An 18,397-nucleotide genomic window follows, 5' to 3' on the forward strand; every position below is an offset into this window, starting at 1 on the left:
ATCAAGGGCTTCAACCTTCCATGGCAATACTTTCCACCCAAAGACCACTTCTCTTTATTTATGCAGATTTTTACATTAAGCACTGAGTTCATGTTAAAGAAAATTACATTCATCTGGTAACCAAACCCTGTCTTTAAATGATCACTTTTCACCTACAGGCTCCTTTGGCTATGTGGTTTACTTATCTAAAAATAATTGAGGTTGGGGTAAATAATATATGTCTATATCGATATCTAGACATATATCTAGTTAGAAATAGAGAGAGAGAGAGATCTAAAAAGATATATATATATATCTATATTTTTTTCCCCCCAGGGATTGGCTACAATTCATAACTATCAAAGTATTTTTATCCCTAAAGCCCTGTGAATAGCCGATCATATACACTTCCTAATATCCAGCCGATTTATATACATTTCCTAATATCTAGCACAATCTAGTTGGGGCTAGTCCTGCTTTGAGCAGGGGTGGGGACTAGATGTGACCTCCTGAGGTCCCTTCCTCACCCTCATTTTTTTTATGATTCTGTGATTTCATGGCATGACTTCATGACATTTAACTTCATGAGCTAAGAAGTGGAGATTGGACAGACACCTGGCTGGGGTCATCTGTGTTTATATCTTAGTGCATGTTTTTAGCTGATAGGAAGCTGGCTTTGCTTTGAGGTTTTGTTAACTTTTAAAATAGCAAGCGCGTACTATGCTAATCAGGGATGGATTCGAAGAAGTCCTTCCAGATGCGTCTCCAACCAAACTTTCATGGGTTTTCATCTGGAAAATCTCTCCCATCATCTTTATTTCAGCCTAAAATAGTGACCATATAGGTGTAGCAGGTTGCACATGCTTCAGATTTCTACACTAAATATTGTGAAGCACATCAAGACAATTTTCTACGTGTAGAAGTGCTTTGATTGAAACTCTCAAAAGAACGGCTTTCCCTTGGAGAGTCCCGGTAAATACTTATTTGTTGTACTATTAGATTAATTTACATTTAGGGTTTTTGGTTCATTGCATAATGGCTTGACCTTATGCTGTTCTACAATTCTTAACTGTTTCATTATTCATTACCTGTCCAGTCATCTCTGTATTATGAGTAAGGAATAAAACGAGACCTGCTGCATGAAATGAAGCTAGCTTGCTGTCAGGGCGACACTTGACCTAGCTATAAGCAAAGGGATGTGTTATTTTTATAAAGAGATGCTGCCAAAGCTAAAATTAGGCTCCTTATGGAGCTGTGATGTGCAGTGAACTGCAAGACTTTCAGACGGTGTCCCACCCCATGCAGTCTGCATTAGTTTTCTTTCCAGTGATTTAATTTGTGTCATAGGTTGCAAAGTTAAACATGCACATCATTGACTTTTCCAGGTTCTGGAGTAAAGTGGCCAGGTGATAAAGCTACGTGCTGAGCTGCAAAGTGCAACCGCCTAGGGACATTTTTCCCTTTCACTAAACTACCCAAGTATCCAGATATTCTGAGCATGCCTCTGATAATATGCCAGATGCTGGGTCCTTGCAAACAAATGTAATAATAATAATAAAAGGGCATGACGGAGAAAACCACCTGGTAATGCTTACCCCTGGATGCAGAGCTCTGTTGCGTAGCTATGTCTATGTCCACATTAAAAACTTAATTTATCTCTGGGACCTCCAGGGCATGACTGAACAATCTATGGTAAAATCAAACCTTGCAGATCATGAATCTAAATTTATTTGTGGGGGTTTATCAGTATTAACTCTTTAAAGATGTACTTTGGCCACCTGCCCTCCATGAAAGCTGACCCCTCTTTCTCTTTTTGGCAAAAGGGAGCGGGAAGGTTCCAGAATTGGCTCTATTTTTGGGGCTTCCTCATCCCCCAAATTGTTTGTAGGGGACCAATATTTAGCTTTCAGGGATGTTTTTTTTTTCCTCCTAAATTGAACCGTGTCTCCTTGCTGGGGTCATGTGACCCCAGCTGTTCTTTCCTGCCCTAAGTGCAGGGGGCTGGACCCGTTGATGTTGTAAGGTCCCTTCCAGCCTGTAGCGGAGCACCTTTGGGGTGCTTGCCATGTGGCAGGGTCTGCAGTAGGTTGGGGCAGAGCCCAGCAGAGAAGTCAGCCAAGTGAAGCCCCCCAGATCTCATTCTAAGGGGGTGGTGTAGGGGAGGTACAGAGCCACAGGTAGTGCCCCTTGGCATTGGGGCAAGAATGGGCACCCTCCTGCCTTAAATAAATCTTAATTAAGAACAAGGCATGGCAGGCGAGTCAGGTGGGAGGCATGCCCAAAGGCAAGTGGGGAACCTAGCACTGTGGCTAGTTGGGGAGGCCCACTTTGCCACACAGCCCCTAACACCTATGAAACTACGTGGATTCCTTAAGTAATTTGTAAGGGAGATGGCAGGAAGGCATCGGCAGTCATTTCAGTGCCTGCCTTATACTCATGACTCTGGATTTCTTCATTGTACAATAGCACAAGAGAGCTAATATGTGTTCTGCTTGTTGGCTTTTATGCATTGTGCAAAGCTTCATAGTGTCTTTTTAATACTCTTCTCGGAGGCATCACAGTGCACAGTTGCACCTCTTTTTGTGTATGGATTGGAAAACAAGTGTTTGTATCAAAGTAGCTTAATATGCGCTAGGCCGTACAGCTATACCCACTCACTTATCTGTTCATTCTGTGAGAATTATTTATGAATATGGAAATCTGTGAAGTACAATCAGTGGGAGCCTGAGAAAAAACCCTTTCAAAGTTTTTGCAGCTACAGAATGGAATCGTATTTGAAGCCAGATAGGGTTTCAGCCCTATATAATACATAAGAAAAAAATATGTGCCTATTATTCCAAAATAATAGAAATAACAATACCTGATCCCTCAATTCTGACTAAAGGCTTTCACTGCAGGCAGTCCTTTATTCAATAAATGTCTCCTCTTTCCGAGGACTTCTACTGCCGCAGCAATTAAAACAAATTTGCTGTCATCTTCCAGGGAGCACTGAATTATAAGCAGTGTTTCCAGATTTAGCATTTGGTGTTAACAGCTTTATTAAGCAGTTCTGTGTAATAACTTGGCTTGTCCCGAAGATCCGGGGAATGGATTTTAATATAAGAACAGAGGATTTGCTATAGTGGATTTGACCATTAATCCAACAAATCACGTATTACATGGTCATATACCGCTTCAAGTTTTAAACAACTGAATCATTAGGTTTATGCAAATTGGGGAAGAATTAAGGTTTGCTTCACTAGTTTCTGACTTCAAGTGCTTCAGCAGGAAACTTTAATGTACTTTTATTTTTTTTTTCAGTAGTAGAAGTATTTTTAAATAACCGCATAAGCATCAACTTCATTAGAGCTGCTTCTGCTGACATCAGGGTCTACATTTGAATCACTATCTTGATGTTGCAGTTTGCATGAACTAACACCTAGGCACGGGGGATATCTTCACTGGAGATGGGGTCTAGTGGATAGAGCAACTGGACAGAGGGTTGGCAGACCTTGGTTTTGTTCTTGGCTTTTGTCATCTACTGTGCCTCTTTCACGAGTCATTTCACAGATTTTTACCTTTTTTCACTCTCCCTCCCTTTGTTTTTGTGTGTCGAATTTAGCACCGTTTTGAGGCATGGTCTTTTCTGTTGTGTTATAGCATTTAACAAGATCTTTGTGGGCCTCTAGGTTTCACAGTCATACAGATATTTCTGTAACAAGAGAAGACCATCATGGCCATGAATAAAGGGGATTTGATCTCTGATTTTCTCACCAATATAAGGTGATGATACATCAGCTAATATACTACCTCCCTCTCTTTACTTGAAGTCGCATAGCCATTATCCTGAAGATGTTTCATGGGTTGTTCCAGACTTAAAGAACATGTTTCTTTTCTTTTTTTATTTATATAGATATATATATAGAGAGAGGGTGTGTGTGTACACGTGCCGGCAACCCCTGCTTAATGCTGGTTTGCTTAGCGCTATTTCGCTATAACGCTCGTTTTACATTGATACCTGATTCCACTTAGCGCTCAGCTAGCTTCTTTATAATGTTTGTGGTCACCATCTTGGTTCATCAAAAACTTTCAGTTTCATTTAAGGCTATTTCTGCTTAATGCTCGTTTTTTGGGAACCAATTAAGAGCACTAAGCAGGGGTTGTCTGTATATATAAACTGGGTCCAACACCCTCTGAATCCTTGGGAGGAGAAAAATTCAGATTTGTTGCAGAAAAAAGAAAGAGAGTGGATTTTTTATATGGGTCAAAATATCTTGTGCTTCTAGCACTATGTACCATTTAATGTGACAACTGTCTCCTGAAGTTTAAAGACATAATTAGTTCCAGCAGTTCTAAAAAAAGAATTTTTTCATATCCGCTGAGGGTAACGGGCCCAATCTGAATTGTGTGCGTATTTCTTGCCTCCAACATATTCAGGTCAGAACTAACTCCTGTATTTACATCTGTGCCGTGGTGAATTTTTAAACGGGGCGAAAGTTAACAGTAATACTGCCTTGTTATGAAAGGAGCATATTAACAGCAGTATTTTCCAGTTAATTTAGCTGAATAGTCGACTAGTCTAGGTCTATTTACTTACTAAGCTTAATGTTTATAGTGAAGACTATTTTATCAGCACAGATAAACTGTGGGTTTTTGGGGTTTTTTTACATTCCAGAGAAGGATTTTGTTGAAAGCCGGTATGTTGGGTAGGCTTGTATTGCAGCTTCTTCATGTGATGTTCAGAAAGGTTTGTGTGGCCTGGCTTTTCTTTTGTGTTGGTCTTCGCCAATTAAAGACGGTGGTTTCTCTTGTGCAAATTCATTTACTGAACTTCATTTCTTTGAGAGATCCAGTAGGAAGAACTACAGTCAAGTTTCTTCACTATGCATTCAGTGTCTGAATACGTATGTTTTAGGGTTATTCACTTAATGAAAGTGTTGGAGCAAGATGCAAGAGCAACTGATAAAATTAGATGTCCCCTCTGCACATTCACTTTGACAGCCCCTGTCCATGTCAGTTTGCTTTCTGCAAAATTGCATGTTCATTTGCCTTCAGACAAGACAAGATTATTAGAGAGAAGAGACAAAGTTGCCTCTAAGGTTAAATGAGTAAAATTTGGGAGGCGCAATTAAAAAAAAAAAAAAAAAAAAAAATTGCCAACACAGATCTTGCCTACCCCTTTTAAGAAAAATCTGTTCAGGTTGATTGTGCCTATTCCTGGTTTTTTCTGTTCCTAGTTTTCTGCAAAGAGCAGCCATTGTAGAACTTGTCTTACTTTCTGCTGCACTTGCAACTGTACTGTTTGTAATGCAGACCCAGACTTTTGCTGAAGTTGCAAGTGCATTGTCCTTTTCCAGCGGTTCATTGGTGGGATGCTAATTCACTAAGGTTCACTGAAAGAAACTTAAATTTTCTATTAAAATAGCACCACATTTTCTATGAAAGTAACTAATCATGCATTAAAAATGTGTTCTCACTTCCTTTAGGAAATGGCAGTATTTGGCTTTTCATCTCAAAGGCAGTTGTGGTATTCCCCAAGCAGCAGTGATCAACGAAATTATTAATTTTGTGGGCTGAGGCAACAGCTGATTTGCATACCATTCAGCAGTTGCTTTATGAAGTTCCCTGACCTTGATATATATTGATAGGGCCAAAATATTTGCCATAAACATTAAATTCCTGCCAGGTTAATAATATAGCTAAAGCATTAAATAGGTGACCCCCCCCCCATTCTCCTTTGACTTTTTAAACATGATAAAATAAAACCCCCTTCTAAAATTTTAGTTGATGTTAACAGGTCAGAGGTAGAATACTTGTATTAGAGAAATGAAGTGGCTCTACACATACCTTTGGTTCATTAAGTACCAGGTTAATGCCTGTACTCTACATCCTTTAGTATGCAAACTATTTACTTGTGAATTGAAATGGAGAAATTATTCCAGAACATTGATTATGTTGAATGCCGGATTGCTACACAACACAAACTCTAAACCTCCAGCAATCTTATCCTTGCTGTTGAACTACACAACATCAAATGAAACCTTGAATTTTTTGGGAAAGTTAGGGGTACCTTGGTGCCTGTTGCACGGAATTTGGCACACTCGCTTTGTTTAAAATGTTTGCTGGCTATGCTTAATAGTCCCTCCAAGCATTCATGCCTTTTCCAGATCCCCATAGCCTGTTCTCTCGGCTAGGTTTGTCACTTGTGCGTGTAGCATCTCTGTCCCCTTCTGTTAGTGCTGCAGAGCAGCTGACACACACAGCCTTGCAGGAAAGCTTCAAACTGTGAGAGCGAGGAGGTAATCACGTGGGCATCCCATCCTGTTCCAGAACCTGTATGCACATAATCTACACTTTCCCACTTCCAGCTTCTGGCACTTTTGGTATGCGTTACCAATAATAAAAGATAAGCATCAACTACACTTCTCTTCAAGTTTAGGGTTTCTATGCAGGCCATCTCTGGATTGAGAATGACTCCAACCACTGTTTCCTCTTTCATTTAAAACAGGTGCCTCAATACAGGGAATAGCATTAAAAACCAGAAACAGTTTCTTACTAATGTACATGGTTAAAGTCAAGCAATAATTAAGGGTGTATTTCTCTTCCTACATCACTTTGATATATTCCTTTCTGCAGGCTAATGCGGCAGTGCTATTTTTTTCTTTTTAGGTGAACGGTCCTGCAAGGCTATTGGACTTCATTATATTGTGATTGCTATTGCGTAGTTCAACTATAGTTATTTCTTGAACCAACCTTCCTATGTTTCTTGGGGCTAAGTGAAAATACACCATTTCCCATGCATGCTAAATTATTTCTTTTAGAGAGATTCAAGAAATAATTTAAGGTGGTTTTTTTCCCCCTCCAAACTGCATCTGATTGTACACTTTGACTAGGTACAGACATTCAGAAAGCCGTAGGTGGAATCGATCTAAGTTATGCTATTTTCTGTCAGCGGTGTAGTTTAGATTTGTAGCGAACAGAAGACATGTTTGCCCTTTGGTGGCTGGGGGACAAATCTTAGACTGGGTTGTGTCATTTTTTTAAACCAGTCTGTATGCACTGAACTTCCGTTCTCTTATGTGTACAGACCAGTTTTTTGTGCCGAACTTCTTTTCTGTTATAGGTATAGACCAGTATCTGATCACTTGTACCAGTAAAAGTGCAATGTCTGTACCTGGCCTAAGAGTATATATACATCAGTCACCAAAGTCACTGATTCATGTTTTGTGTCATGGTTGTTCTTTGATATCTTGGCAATATTGCTTGCCCAGTAGCTTCTTTCTGATGTGTATTCATATGCTCCCTGTTATACTTTTATTATGTCTTGGGATTTTCATACCCTTGGACTGTTGCTCACTGTGTTTTTTTTCCATCCAGAATTACTGTCTCACTTTTGGGGTGTATTTTTAAATATAGTCCTAGTGTCCACTCTGTGACCTCCTCATTCTCTGTAGTTGATCCAGATGTTTTGTAATATCTCATTGACTTCCCCCCTGCAATTCCATTGTGCCTACCAGATCAAAGATACCAGCTCTTTTGGAAATAAATTACAACCAGTTGCAGGTTTCTTGATGCTGCTTTTTTTTTTTTTTTTTCTTTCTTTCTTCCCCCAAGAGAAACATTGATGGGAGACCCCCTGTAGCTGATTGTACAACATGGTTTAGGAAGGTGTAAAATGATACGGTTATTGTGACTGAGAAATGTTGTTAGCCATGAATATAGAAAGAGTTAATTGTAGCTTAAATGCAACTATAATTTATCTTTTAATCTTATGGTTACAAGACATTTGGTTCTTGATTTCCCTGCTGCTACCTAAGCGTTAGTGTGAACTTCCTCTGTCATGATACTTGGAGCAGTGCCACTGGGTAGCTACACTGGTTGGGGGGAAAAAACAGCATTATTTAACGCACTGTTGCAGTCTAATCTCATGCGCATTCTGCAGATTTGCATGCTTGTGCTGGTTTCAAATAATTGCTTGAAGGTTTACTGTTAATTTTGGGATTTTTTTTGTTTTTGGAGGGCAGACTCAGAAACATGGGAACTGGTGTGGTGCATCAGTCCCCAGCTCAGTGTAGTTTGGTATCTGCTCTTTGACCAGCTGCTACAGAGGAAGGGGCAAGAAAACCTGCAGAGGTCAGTTATGGGATACAACAAGAAAAGCTAGTTCCCAAGCTGTATCCATTTGAAGGTGGCTAGCAAGCGGGTCTAGATTTCTTCCCAGCCTCATGATTATTTTTAATACCTTCTATTATAATTCAGAGTGTTTGTCACCCCGATAAAGACCCCAGCGTCTGAATCCTGCTAAGCTCTTGGCATGCGTTCAGACAAGCGTAGATGTTTGGTTCCCCAGGGACGCAGCGGCCCACCTTGTGCCACAGCTACTTGTCCCCAGGGAATGCCCATGCCATGCATGCTTTGGCATGCAGTGTATTACCCCGGGGGCAGTAGCGGAGGCACTGTGCTGGCCCCAGCAGCCTTACCTGGGGTCCTGGAGGCCTCTCGGGGCTGCAGCTGCAGCACAGTTCCAGGTGGCCTGGCCCCACTTTTCAGCAGCATGTGCTGCCCGTGCATGCACTGCCCTGTTTCCGCGCCCCCCTCCCCCAGGGATATCCAGGGGTCAAAAAATCCCATGGGGGGAAAAGCCCCAGAGCAGCGCATGCATGGACAGCATGCCCTTGCAGCGCAGAGGACCCCTGATTGTGTAGTATGCGGCTCTGCAGATGCGTTTGCGGCACCATATACTGTACGGCCGGGCTCATCTGGACGTGCCCTAATATCTTACCCTCAAATCTTTGCAACATTTCCCACTTGATATGCTGGAGAGCGAAATGACAGTGTTTAGAAGGGGTTTTCACTCCAGACTCTGGATTTGCAGCGTGCAGGACTCTCTCCAGGAGCAGTGTGTAGTCTCTTTCCTATTCAGAGGGTGCTTTAGAGCTTGGAGTATCACTCAGTTCGATGATAGTTTCAAATTATTTTCCTGCGACTTGAATTTAAAGAAGTGTGAAGGAAAATGCAGTGATGATGCAACTTCCCTGAAGTCTGATTTTAAATCTTACGGCCAAAGATGAATTTTCTCAGCGAGAGAGGACTCGTTCATTGGTCTTGTTGTCACAGAGGGATTTTATTTGCTGAGAGCTGTATTTCTTTGTGCTGCTGTTCACCCATAGGAGCCTTTTGCAGATCATGATAAATAAACGAGCTGTCTAAACTGAAATTTAATTCTCCCTTCATTTGAAATGGCACGATAGTAATCTGAAGAATGACGATAATGTTGGGCTTTCAACTGGTGCTTTTGTTCTCACCCACGCCTTTCACAGTGAGCTTGCTGCTTCGTTGGAGAAGAAGTGGTCTTGGAGAACTTAAAAATACTATGCTTGTGCTGCTACGGTGGTCAGCTGCATTACGGCATCACTATTAAGTAGTTTTTAAAATTGCCTTTAATTTGTAAAATATGTTTACAATAATGTTTTGACGAGCAGCAAAGTATTTTTACATAGCATCAGAATTAGAGGCAGTTTACTCAAGTGACCTTCACTCCAAACCTTAACGGGCCTCTGTCGCTTGAAGTTTAGTAGTCTTCAAAAAAAGAAAAGAAAAGAAAAATGCTTTCCAGTTCCAAAGCCTGCCCTTGCAAGTAGTTTTGTTTTTACTATTCATATAAGGGGAAAAAAATAGTTTTTTTCATATAATGGAAAAAAAAAAATCTTCTGTGCTGTGTGAAAGACACTGGTAAGCAGCTGAAACGGAGGGTTTGACTAGTGCTGTCAAATGTACCACGTAAAGGAGCTCCAAAAGCATTTCTCATCTAATTTGATGGGTATTATCAGGGTCACCTTGACTGCACTGTTTTAGTGCTTCTCCTTCTTGGGCTTCCCGTTGAAAAGCTCAGGATCTCTGTCTTGATATTCAAAACTGACTTTAGGTTTGTCCCTGGGCACTGCAGGAGTAAACTGGTTAGTTTATAGGAAATTTTCTGGCCTTTTCCATTTATCATAACCTCCTGCCCATGGCAGAAGACTGGACTTGATGATCTTGCAGGTCCCTTCCAGTCCTTCGATTCTATGATACTATGAGAGTTGTCAGGCAACTGTGTTTTACTTGAACAAGGCAGGTGAGGTTCTTTGGGTAAGTCTGATATCTTTTATTAGACCAACTCAAATAGTTGAAGGGTGTTTGTACCCAAAAGCTTGCAAAGAAGAATTTCTCCATCAGGCTGAGGAAGCATCTGGGGAAGTTTCTTCAGGCTGACAAAGGGTTTTTGTACCTGAAAGTGTGCAAAACCCTTTTCCAGCTATTTGAGTTGATCTCATAAAAGCTATCGGACTTACCCAAAGAACCTTGCCTACCTATATCCTTAGACCAACACGGCTGCAACCTGTATTACTTGAACAATGCCTGTTAACCAACAGAGGGAGGCTTACAAGTCAGACACAACTTACAAGCCAGTTGGATCTAAACTTTGGTACTTAATCTTATGAAAGGTAATTAGACACCTCACCCCTTTTACTGGCACAAGTGGGTTCTTTGATTTAGCTTTCCTTCATTGTGCGAAATTTTTTTTTAAATTAATCGGAATACTGTTAAGATCGTGATCTACCTTACAGTTCTATTGCCTTGGTTTAATTTATTCAGATGTGTTTGCTTTCAGCAGGTAATCCAGCCTTTGTCTGAAGTTGAGGAGTCGGGCTAGGTTTTCTCCATGTAAAATGTGTAAGGGGCCTGATTTTGAAAGCTGCTTCAGTTGACTTCCATGTCATTTGTTCAAAACTTTGGAGATTTTATTGATAAAAGAGGAATTAGTCATGGCTAATACGTTTTCTGTTTTCTTTACAGGTCATGGTTCACTGTTTCTTGGACCTTTTTCTCGAAGGGAGGAAATGATTTTCGTGGAACGAGGATCACATCAGTCACTGACACAGTCTTCGTAGTTCAGATGCTTGTACAGTAAAACAGATTTAACCGTTTTCTGAGGGTTTTTTGGGGGGTCTGTCTTGTTGCAAGGAAAATAAAATGACGACTTCATCTATTCGGCGGCAAATGAAAAACATTGTGAACAATTATTCAGAGGCCGAAATAAAAGTTCGGGAAGCAACCTCCAATGACCCCTGGGGTCCCTCCAGTTCCTTAATGACTGAGATAGCAGATCTGACTTACAATGTCGTGGCCTTTTCTGAAATTATGAGCATGATCTGGAAACGGCTGAATGACCATGGCAAAAACTGGCGGCACGTGTACAAGGCCCTCACTCTTTTAGATTACCTGATTAAAACGGGCTCTGAGAGGGTGGCGCAGCAATGTAAAGAGAACATTTTTGCTATTCAGACCCTGAAAGACTTTCAGTATATTGACCGAGATGGCAAGGACCAGGGCATCAATGTAAGGGAGAAGTCCAAGCAGCTGGTGTCTCTTCTGAAGGATGATGAACGTCTCAAGACAGAGAGGGCCCAAGCCCTGAAGACCAAAGAGCGTATGGCTCAGGTGGCCACTGGCGTTGGTAGCAACCAGATCACATTTGGCCGAGGGTCTAGTCAGCCTAACCTATCTACTAGCTACTCAGAGCAAGAGTACGGCAAATCTGGCGGCTCCCCCGCATCTTACCATGGCTGTAAGTACAACCACGGGCTTGTAGAAAGATGGGTTTTTTGTCCTGTACATCTGCACCTCTTCTGGAGGGTTTAGATTCCGACTTGCAGGATAAATGGATCTTTCTGACGTAATAAACAGATCACTAAGAGTTGGTGCGGTGCCTAAAACTCTGTAGTTTTACTGGGAAGCCCTAATACCTTTACCCAGGACTAGACTTAAATGCACGTATGGGAGGTTCCAGGGGGTAATGCAACCTGTTTGGGGCACAGTAATCCTAATAATCTGTATGTGTTTCTTGTAGTCGGAAGCGCAAGCAAAGGTTTGTCGTCTTTCTCATGTCACCCTTTTTGATGTTTCTGAAATCCTGCTTTAAAAATATCAGCATGGGGAATTCCCCTGCACCCAGCTGTTTGACCAGGTTTCCTTTTCTATTGCTGCTGTTGCATTTTTTTTTTTTTTTAAATCATGAGCAAGGCATTTTGTTTTCTTTTTCCTGACTGCTCAACAAGTGTAGTTGTAACAGTTCGATACTTGGCATGCTCAATTCTGCACAATACCCATTTATAACATCAGGGTTTTGTGTCCAAATATCAATACTGAACTATGCTTCATTCTCAAAATAAATGAAAATATGATGATGTAGGAGGAATAGCTTCTTTGTGCGACTGTTTTGAGGGACTTCCTGTCATGTTACAAGGCAGCCTGGTTTGGCACTGAACACTGCTTAATATAAATAATGATCTGCTGAAAGCGGCTTTGGAGGAAATGTCAGTGGTTGCAGTATAATTTTAAAGGAAAATCTTTCTTTAAATGAGCTCTTATGAGTGTCTGTAAAGGAGATGACGTGGTGACTCAATTGAGCATCAGTTATTATAATCTTACATTTGTCATGCTCTTCATCCGAAGCACTTCTCAAATTATAAATATAGGGATTGCTTCAAGCACCATTGACACATGCCCACCTTTTGTGTGGAGGGTTTCAGCCATTTAGAAGCACATAGGAATATTTTTTGAGTTTAGGGCAGGCAGTAGAAAAAATGGTTTATTCGTTCAGAATTACAAAGAGAAGCAGGGAAAGTATCGCTACCTAAGCTGCTCTTTTTTTTCCCCCCTTAGGCTAAAACCCATATCATGAAAAGAGCTGTGGGACCTTAAATAATCTCAAATATTAAGAACTTCTGTCTTACCAGAAAACATGGAATTCCCAGTGTCTAAGTACTTGATTATCCTTGTGCAGTATTGATTCAGTACAGGCTCCTCACTGTGTTGTGAGGGTATTGGTTTTTCTCTGTTCAAAATACTGATTTAACTGGAATATGCTTAGCTGGAAGATCAGGCAGCAGCATCTTTGTTCTCAGCTTTTGCTCTCTTATTAGAGTAATGCTTACCAAGTCACGCTAACAATGCCTTGGCTCTGTTCTACAAAGTTATTTCTTCAGCAAATGATACAGCTGTGCCAGTTGTATCTTTCTTTTTATTTCTCATATTAAATGAGATACCAGAGGGTTCAAAATTTTTCTGGGCTGTATTTTTACTGCAGCAGAAGGGTATGCTGCTGAATCATTATTATTCATTTTAAGTTTTAGGAAGTCCTATGGTGTGCAAGTTGATGAGCATCAACTTCAGATCATACTTTCAATACACAGTATTGTTTCAGTCAATACCATCACTTAAATCAAATGAATATATTCTGTATTTGAAGAACTGCTGTAGGAGGGGCAGGGTTTTTTTGTGTTCCTTCTCAGACATCCACAAGTAAGGAAAAATGGCAAGCTCCAGCTCTTTCTTATGCTCTTTACTTCCTGGGCTGTGAAGTCTCCAGCGTTTCATTTCTAATGAGTTAAGTACAGGTCGAACAGTACAGACCACAAATCAGTATATTTTTTAACTTGGTGGAGCTAGGCAATAGAAACACAGGAAAAGCGGAACCTATTTCAAAAGGGTACTGGAGGCTTCCAACTTCCACTCGGCAGTGCCCTCCTGGGAGCAAAGCCGGAGCTGCCTGGCTAAACCGTCTTGCCCTTGTGCTCAGGGACAGACCGACGCCACACTTGGGGTCAGGAAGAAATTTTACCCCAAGGTAAGATTAGTAGGGACTGCGGGGTTTTGTCCTCCTCTGTAGCGGACGGTGTGGCCCTCTGTCCAGGACCTACAACGTTTTCTAGAAGTTGGCTGCTGTGCTTCCCCGGCTTTACCTGTGGCAGGTTCGGGTGTTAGGCCTTGTGTTGTGTCACTGTTGATGTTAGTCTTATGTAGAGTTTAGATTTCATAGACATTAGGGCTGGAAGGGACCTCGGGAGATCATCGAGTCCAGCCCCCTGCCCAAAGGGCAGGAAGTCAGCTGGGGTCATAGGATCCCAGCAAGATAAGCATCCAAGATGATGGACTGTATAGGATGGCTTACATAGGGATTATCCTGCCTCAGGCAAGGGTTGTCTAGCATATGTGAAGCTGTCTGGTGGGTCATTGAGTTAACTGCTGAAGGGGGAAATCCCTGTGCGTACCAGAAACCCAGAAATGTAAAGCCTTTGCTGTTAGTGTTGCATTGATCTATGCCTAACAATGCAGTAGAAATCCTGATTGCCGCCATCTAGAAGAGTACTCCTATCAGTTACTTTATCCTTTCTTGTCATGCAGTCTGAACATATAGCTTTAAAAAACTGCATACCAGGAATGAAAGTTTTGTTTTGCAAACCCTTGGGAAAATATCTTCTTTGTAAGCAGTTACTGTCTATTCCAATAGGAAGTAATCTTTCTTACGCCTTGCTCTGCTGCCGATGAGCGCACGGGCTTCCCCTTTTAATTGGGAGACATTTTCTCAACCCATAGCATTTGAGTCTTGCCTCTAGAAAAATACAGGCCACTTACAGTTCATGCACACAGCGATTTGAATATTCATTAACTCGTTTTAATAAATTGAACTTTGGATGTGTCTTTTGCCTAAACACAAATTCGAGTTTCATCTGCTAGGGCGTGCATAATTTTAGGTGACCTCATTTGCTTCTCTCTTGCTCAACAGAATGTGTAGGAATTTTGGAAAATACCTTTTAATTAATTCCTACTTAAATACATTCTGTTTTCCTTCCCATTATCTGGCATGAAGTTCTTTATTCATGCCTTCTGCACTTGCCTCTTGATCATAAAAATAGGATCCGAGTGTCATAAAAAAAAAAAAAAATCATAGTTTTGTGTGGGACAAATTATAGCAATAGAGACCATATGGTCTAACAGATCTGCTGCATCTGACTGGTGTCCTGGTCAGTTCAGCCATTGGCTTTATCAATATTGGGTAAGAGAGAGAACTTCCTATGCTCAATGTTTTTGTGTAAAACTGGAATAATGATGCATAACTACATATGGAAAGCATTTGGTCTGTGGTTATAAACAATATGCACTTAATATTATGATATGCTGTGTTTGCTGTAAAGCTAAGTTATTTAATTGACAGAATACTAAGTTACAGAAAGGAGGTGGAGTAGCAATATCAGCAACATGAGGGATAAGGCCGAACGAAAACAGCAGCTGGCGTTGTTCCATCACAAGTTCTCATGATTGTCCAATGTAGCAGGAAAGAAGAGGAGAGTTAAATGATTGGTAAAAGGAAAAGCTTATAATTGGAGGTTTATTGTTTTCAACCAAAATTGTTCCTATAAGTAGTTCTGTATTGCATAGTTGCTCTTATTGCTTCGCTTCTTTCTCTCTGTAACATTTCCATTTCTTACAAGCTTGCTGACAACTGTTTTCAACTTGTAGCTCACATCTAGACTTGAGCCTGAATTCCCAGCGGCAGGAGAGATGCTGTCGTTGAAACAGTTTTACTTCACAGCAGAGTTCTCAATCTCCAGTCTCAACTTGAGATATGCTGGAGCATTTTTTTAATGCTGCGTTAATAGTCTCTGAATCCAGTCAGTTCTGCCCATAGGCAGTTTCCCCTCCTTTGGGGAAGTTTAACATTTTGTGATGCCATCTTTGCCGTCACTTGCGTGTCTACCCAAGACAAGATGCGGTGTGTTTTCGGGGTTAGAAACTTTGTCACAATGATCAGCACTTTGACAACAGAGGACTGAAAGGAGTCTTCCCAGCCATTGGGTGCTGATGCAGGTCACTTTTTATACATTTGCATCTACCAAATGGTTTGGTGAAGCAGTACAAAAATCCCCAGTGCATGTAAGCCCTGCACCTCCAGAATAGGAATGAAGTGGAAAGGACCTCCTAGATCAAGTCCATTCACCTGCTATTTGCAGACGGCGGCTGTGTCCATATAAGACGCTTTACTGCTCCATAGATTAATTTATTGTGCAGAAAGTGTCACTGTTTACATGTGCAGGCACTTACTGCAGTGTAAATTTACCGCCTGCATATGCAAGTGGTAAATTTATGGCGCAGTAAAACCAAATACCATGAATTGCACGTGTAGATTTGCCCATCTACTTCATATCTTTAATTGTGTCCCACACTTTTTTCCTTTCATTATTTTCCTTCCTGCAAATATTTGTTCTGATCCGTAGCAGTCCGTATAAAAGTAAAGAAAATGGAATGGTAAAGCAGAGTTGTTCGGTAGACTCCTTTCCACAAAGCTTTATTTCAGATATCTCAAAGGCAGTGAAACTCTCGTGTTGTAAGCCTGGAGTAATTCTAGGGGAGGTGTTCAGCAGTATCCGCGTTTCATTAATGCTGACATCAGCAGTAGTTAATAAACACGTTTTTTATCATTACTGTTTTGCGGCATCATCTTCAATGGAAACCCAAACATGTAGCATAAAACTACAAAAAGGCAGTCATATCAATAGATTCTGACATGGTATCATAAATAACTGTATTCTAGTTTTTGAGTTTGCTGTGCTTGATAATTTTCAGGCTTTGGATACTTACTTAAAGTAATCATATGACAAAATATGTGGAATGCCTAAGTCATTTTGAAAAGCTCTTAAATCCTTATATCCCTGCTGAAAAGACTTTTATGAAATCTTAACTTTTTTTTTCCAAGTCACTCAGATGCTTCCTGTTGGTTCTGGGTTACCAGCCTCCAAAACACAAGTTGCTTCTTGACCCCCTACAGTGGTTTTTTGCCTCTCCATCCTTGCTCCTGATGCAAATAGAAACCTCAGGGAATAGCAGGAAAGGAAGATGAGGATTTGAAGTCTTTGGGAATGGTGGGTGAAAAGTCAGTTCAGTTATGTAAGCTGCCCAAATACAGATTTGGGTCCTGAAGGTCAGGCACCTGCATTTGAACATTTTGGTCTCTTATCTCTGCCACCGTTCATTCTTGCCGAGGTTGCCAAGTGAGCACATTGCTATCTCTTTTGAGGGGTGTTTTTTCAAGGGTGTATATAGTTCTCGTGGGAAATTGACCATCTGATTCTCCACATTCATTTCCCCTAAGAAGCTGCACAGGGAATCTGGAGTTTCCAGGAAAAAATGTACTGACGATTACTTAAATGCAAGCACCGCTTTATAGCCAGCAAATAAATACATTCAACTGTTTAATACAGAATGCAGGGAAGGAGGATGTTGATTGTGATGGTATTTCAGATAGCGAAACATGCCTTAACCATCAGGCCGAGACCATCAACCATTCCAATTTAGTAATTTTAAAAATTGCTCTCTAAGCAGGGTGTTTAAATTGGGCATTAGGCTACAGGAGTCCTGTATTATTGCAGGGCTGTACTGGTGCCAGCCAGTTATTAACAGAATAAAATTGTACTAGCCGTTATTTGAGCCTGGTGTTTGACTTGGGGCACATTTGCAAGCAAGGTACTCAGCAGCTGATCACATACTTTTGATCCATAATAGTCATATTTTGCAGATCACTTGGACATAGTCTGCTACCCCCCAGGTGTTCATGGGCCACAGGTTGAAAATCATGGTTGACCTGTTGCATATTGCTTAAGAAAAGTGACAACTTGGTTTAATTCCCTGGTAACACACGCTATTTAGTGTACCACAGGAACTAAGAGCAGGTACAAAAGAGCACTGTTGTTCCTGTAATCAAGCTTTTGTGTTACATGAAATGCTTGAAGCATTTTTATTAAGGGAGGTGGGGGGTGTTAAAAAAATCATTGCTTAATTGAAGCAAGCCAGAAGGATCTGTGCAACAGTAGGTACTTTTTAAAAGGGACTTTCAGTGATGGTTTTGTGGTGGACTAGATGACTACCAGCTATTAAAAGTTTGCAAAGACTGGGGGAGTAAAGGTTTAAATTGGTGTGTATGTGTACTGCTTTGTCCTCTGGGGGTTTATATCTTACAAATAAATGTTCAGGGTGGTACAGATGTCAAAGATCAGTGGAATCGATAAGGGCCAAAGGAGTTTGATCTCAGCTTTGACCTATAAATCAATCCCAGCTTTGACCTTTGATGGCAATAATGAAATAACGTGACGTCAGTAAGGGATTTCAAATGAAGTTGTTTTCTGATACTCAGAATCTGGAGTGTGACACACTGACTGACTACTGATGGAATTATGCTGCAAATCTGATCATCTGGCACACAGTGGCATTATTTGATGCTACTGTTTCTCTCCTGATATCAAAAATCTTGTTTTTTACCCCAGTGAACTCATATAATGTGCTACCAGTATGCTACGTTTAGAATCATAGAAGATGAGGGTTGGAGGGGACCTCAGGAGGTCACATCTAGTCTAACCCCCTGCTCAAAGCAGGACCAGCCCCAACTACATCATCCCAACGAGGGCTTTGTCTAGCTGGGTTTGAAAACCTCCAAGGATGAAGCTTCCCCCTACCTCTCTAGGTAACCTGTTTCAGTGCTTCCCCACCTTCCTAGTGAGACAATTCTTCCTAATATCCAACCTAAACCTCCCTTGCTGCAACTTGAGCCCATTGCTCCTTGTTC

General features: G+C 41.0%; 1 protein-coding gene across 5 annotated transcripts in view; it reads left to right on the forward strand.

Annotated features, from left to right (window-relative positions):
• EPN2 (epsin 2) overlaps nt 1-18,397 on the forward strand; it is a 58,364-nt gene that overhangs the window by 18,367 nt on the left and 21,600 nt on the right. For all 5 annotated transcript variants that reach the window (XM_090023998.1, XM_090024000.1, XM_090023996.1 and 2 more), the window contains one exon: nt 10,795-11,566. In XM_090023998.1, the coding sequence (XP_089880124.1) occupies nt 10,972-11,566 (595 nt within the window). In that variant the 5' untranslated portion in view covers nt 10,795-10,971. The remainder of the gene's footprint in view (nt 1-10,794; nt 11,567-18,397) is intronic.

The sequence above is a fragment of the Crocodylus siamensis genome, chromosome 12, assembly GCF_052110815.1.
Source record: "Crocodylus siamensis isolate JL-2025a chromosome 12, ASM5211081v1, whole genome shotgun sequence".
NCBI classification, from domain to species: domain Eukaryota; kingdom Metazoa; phylum Chordata; order Crocodylia; family Crocodylidae; genus Crocodylus; species Crocodylus siamensis.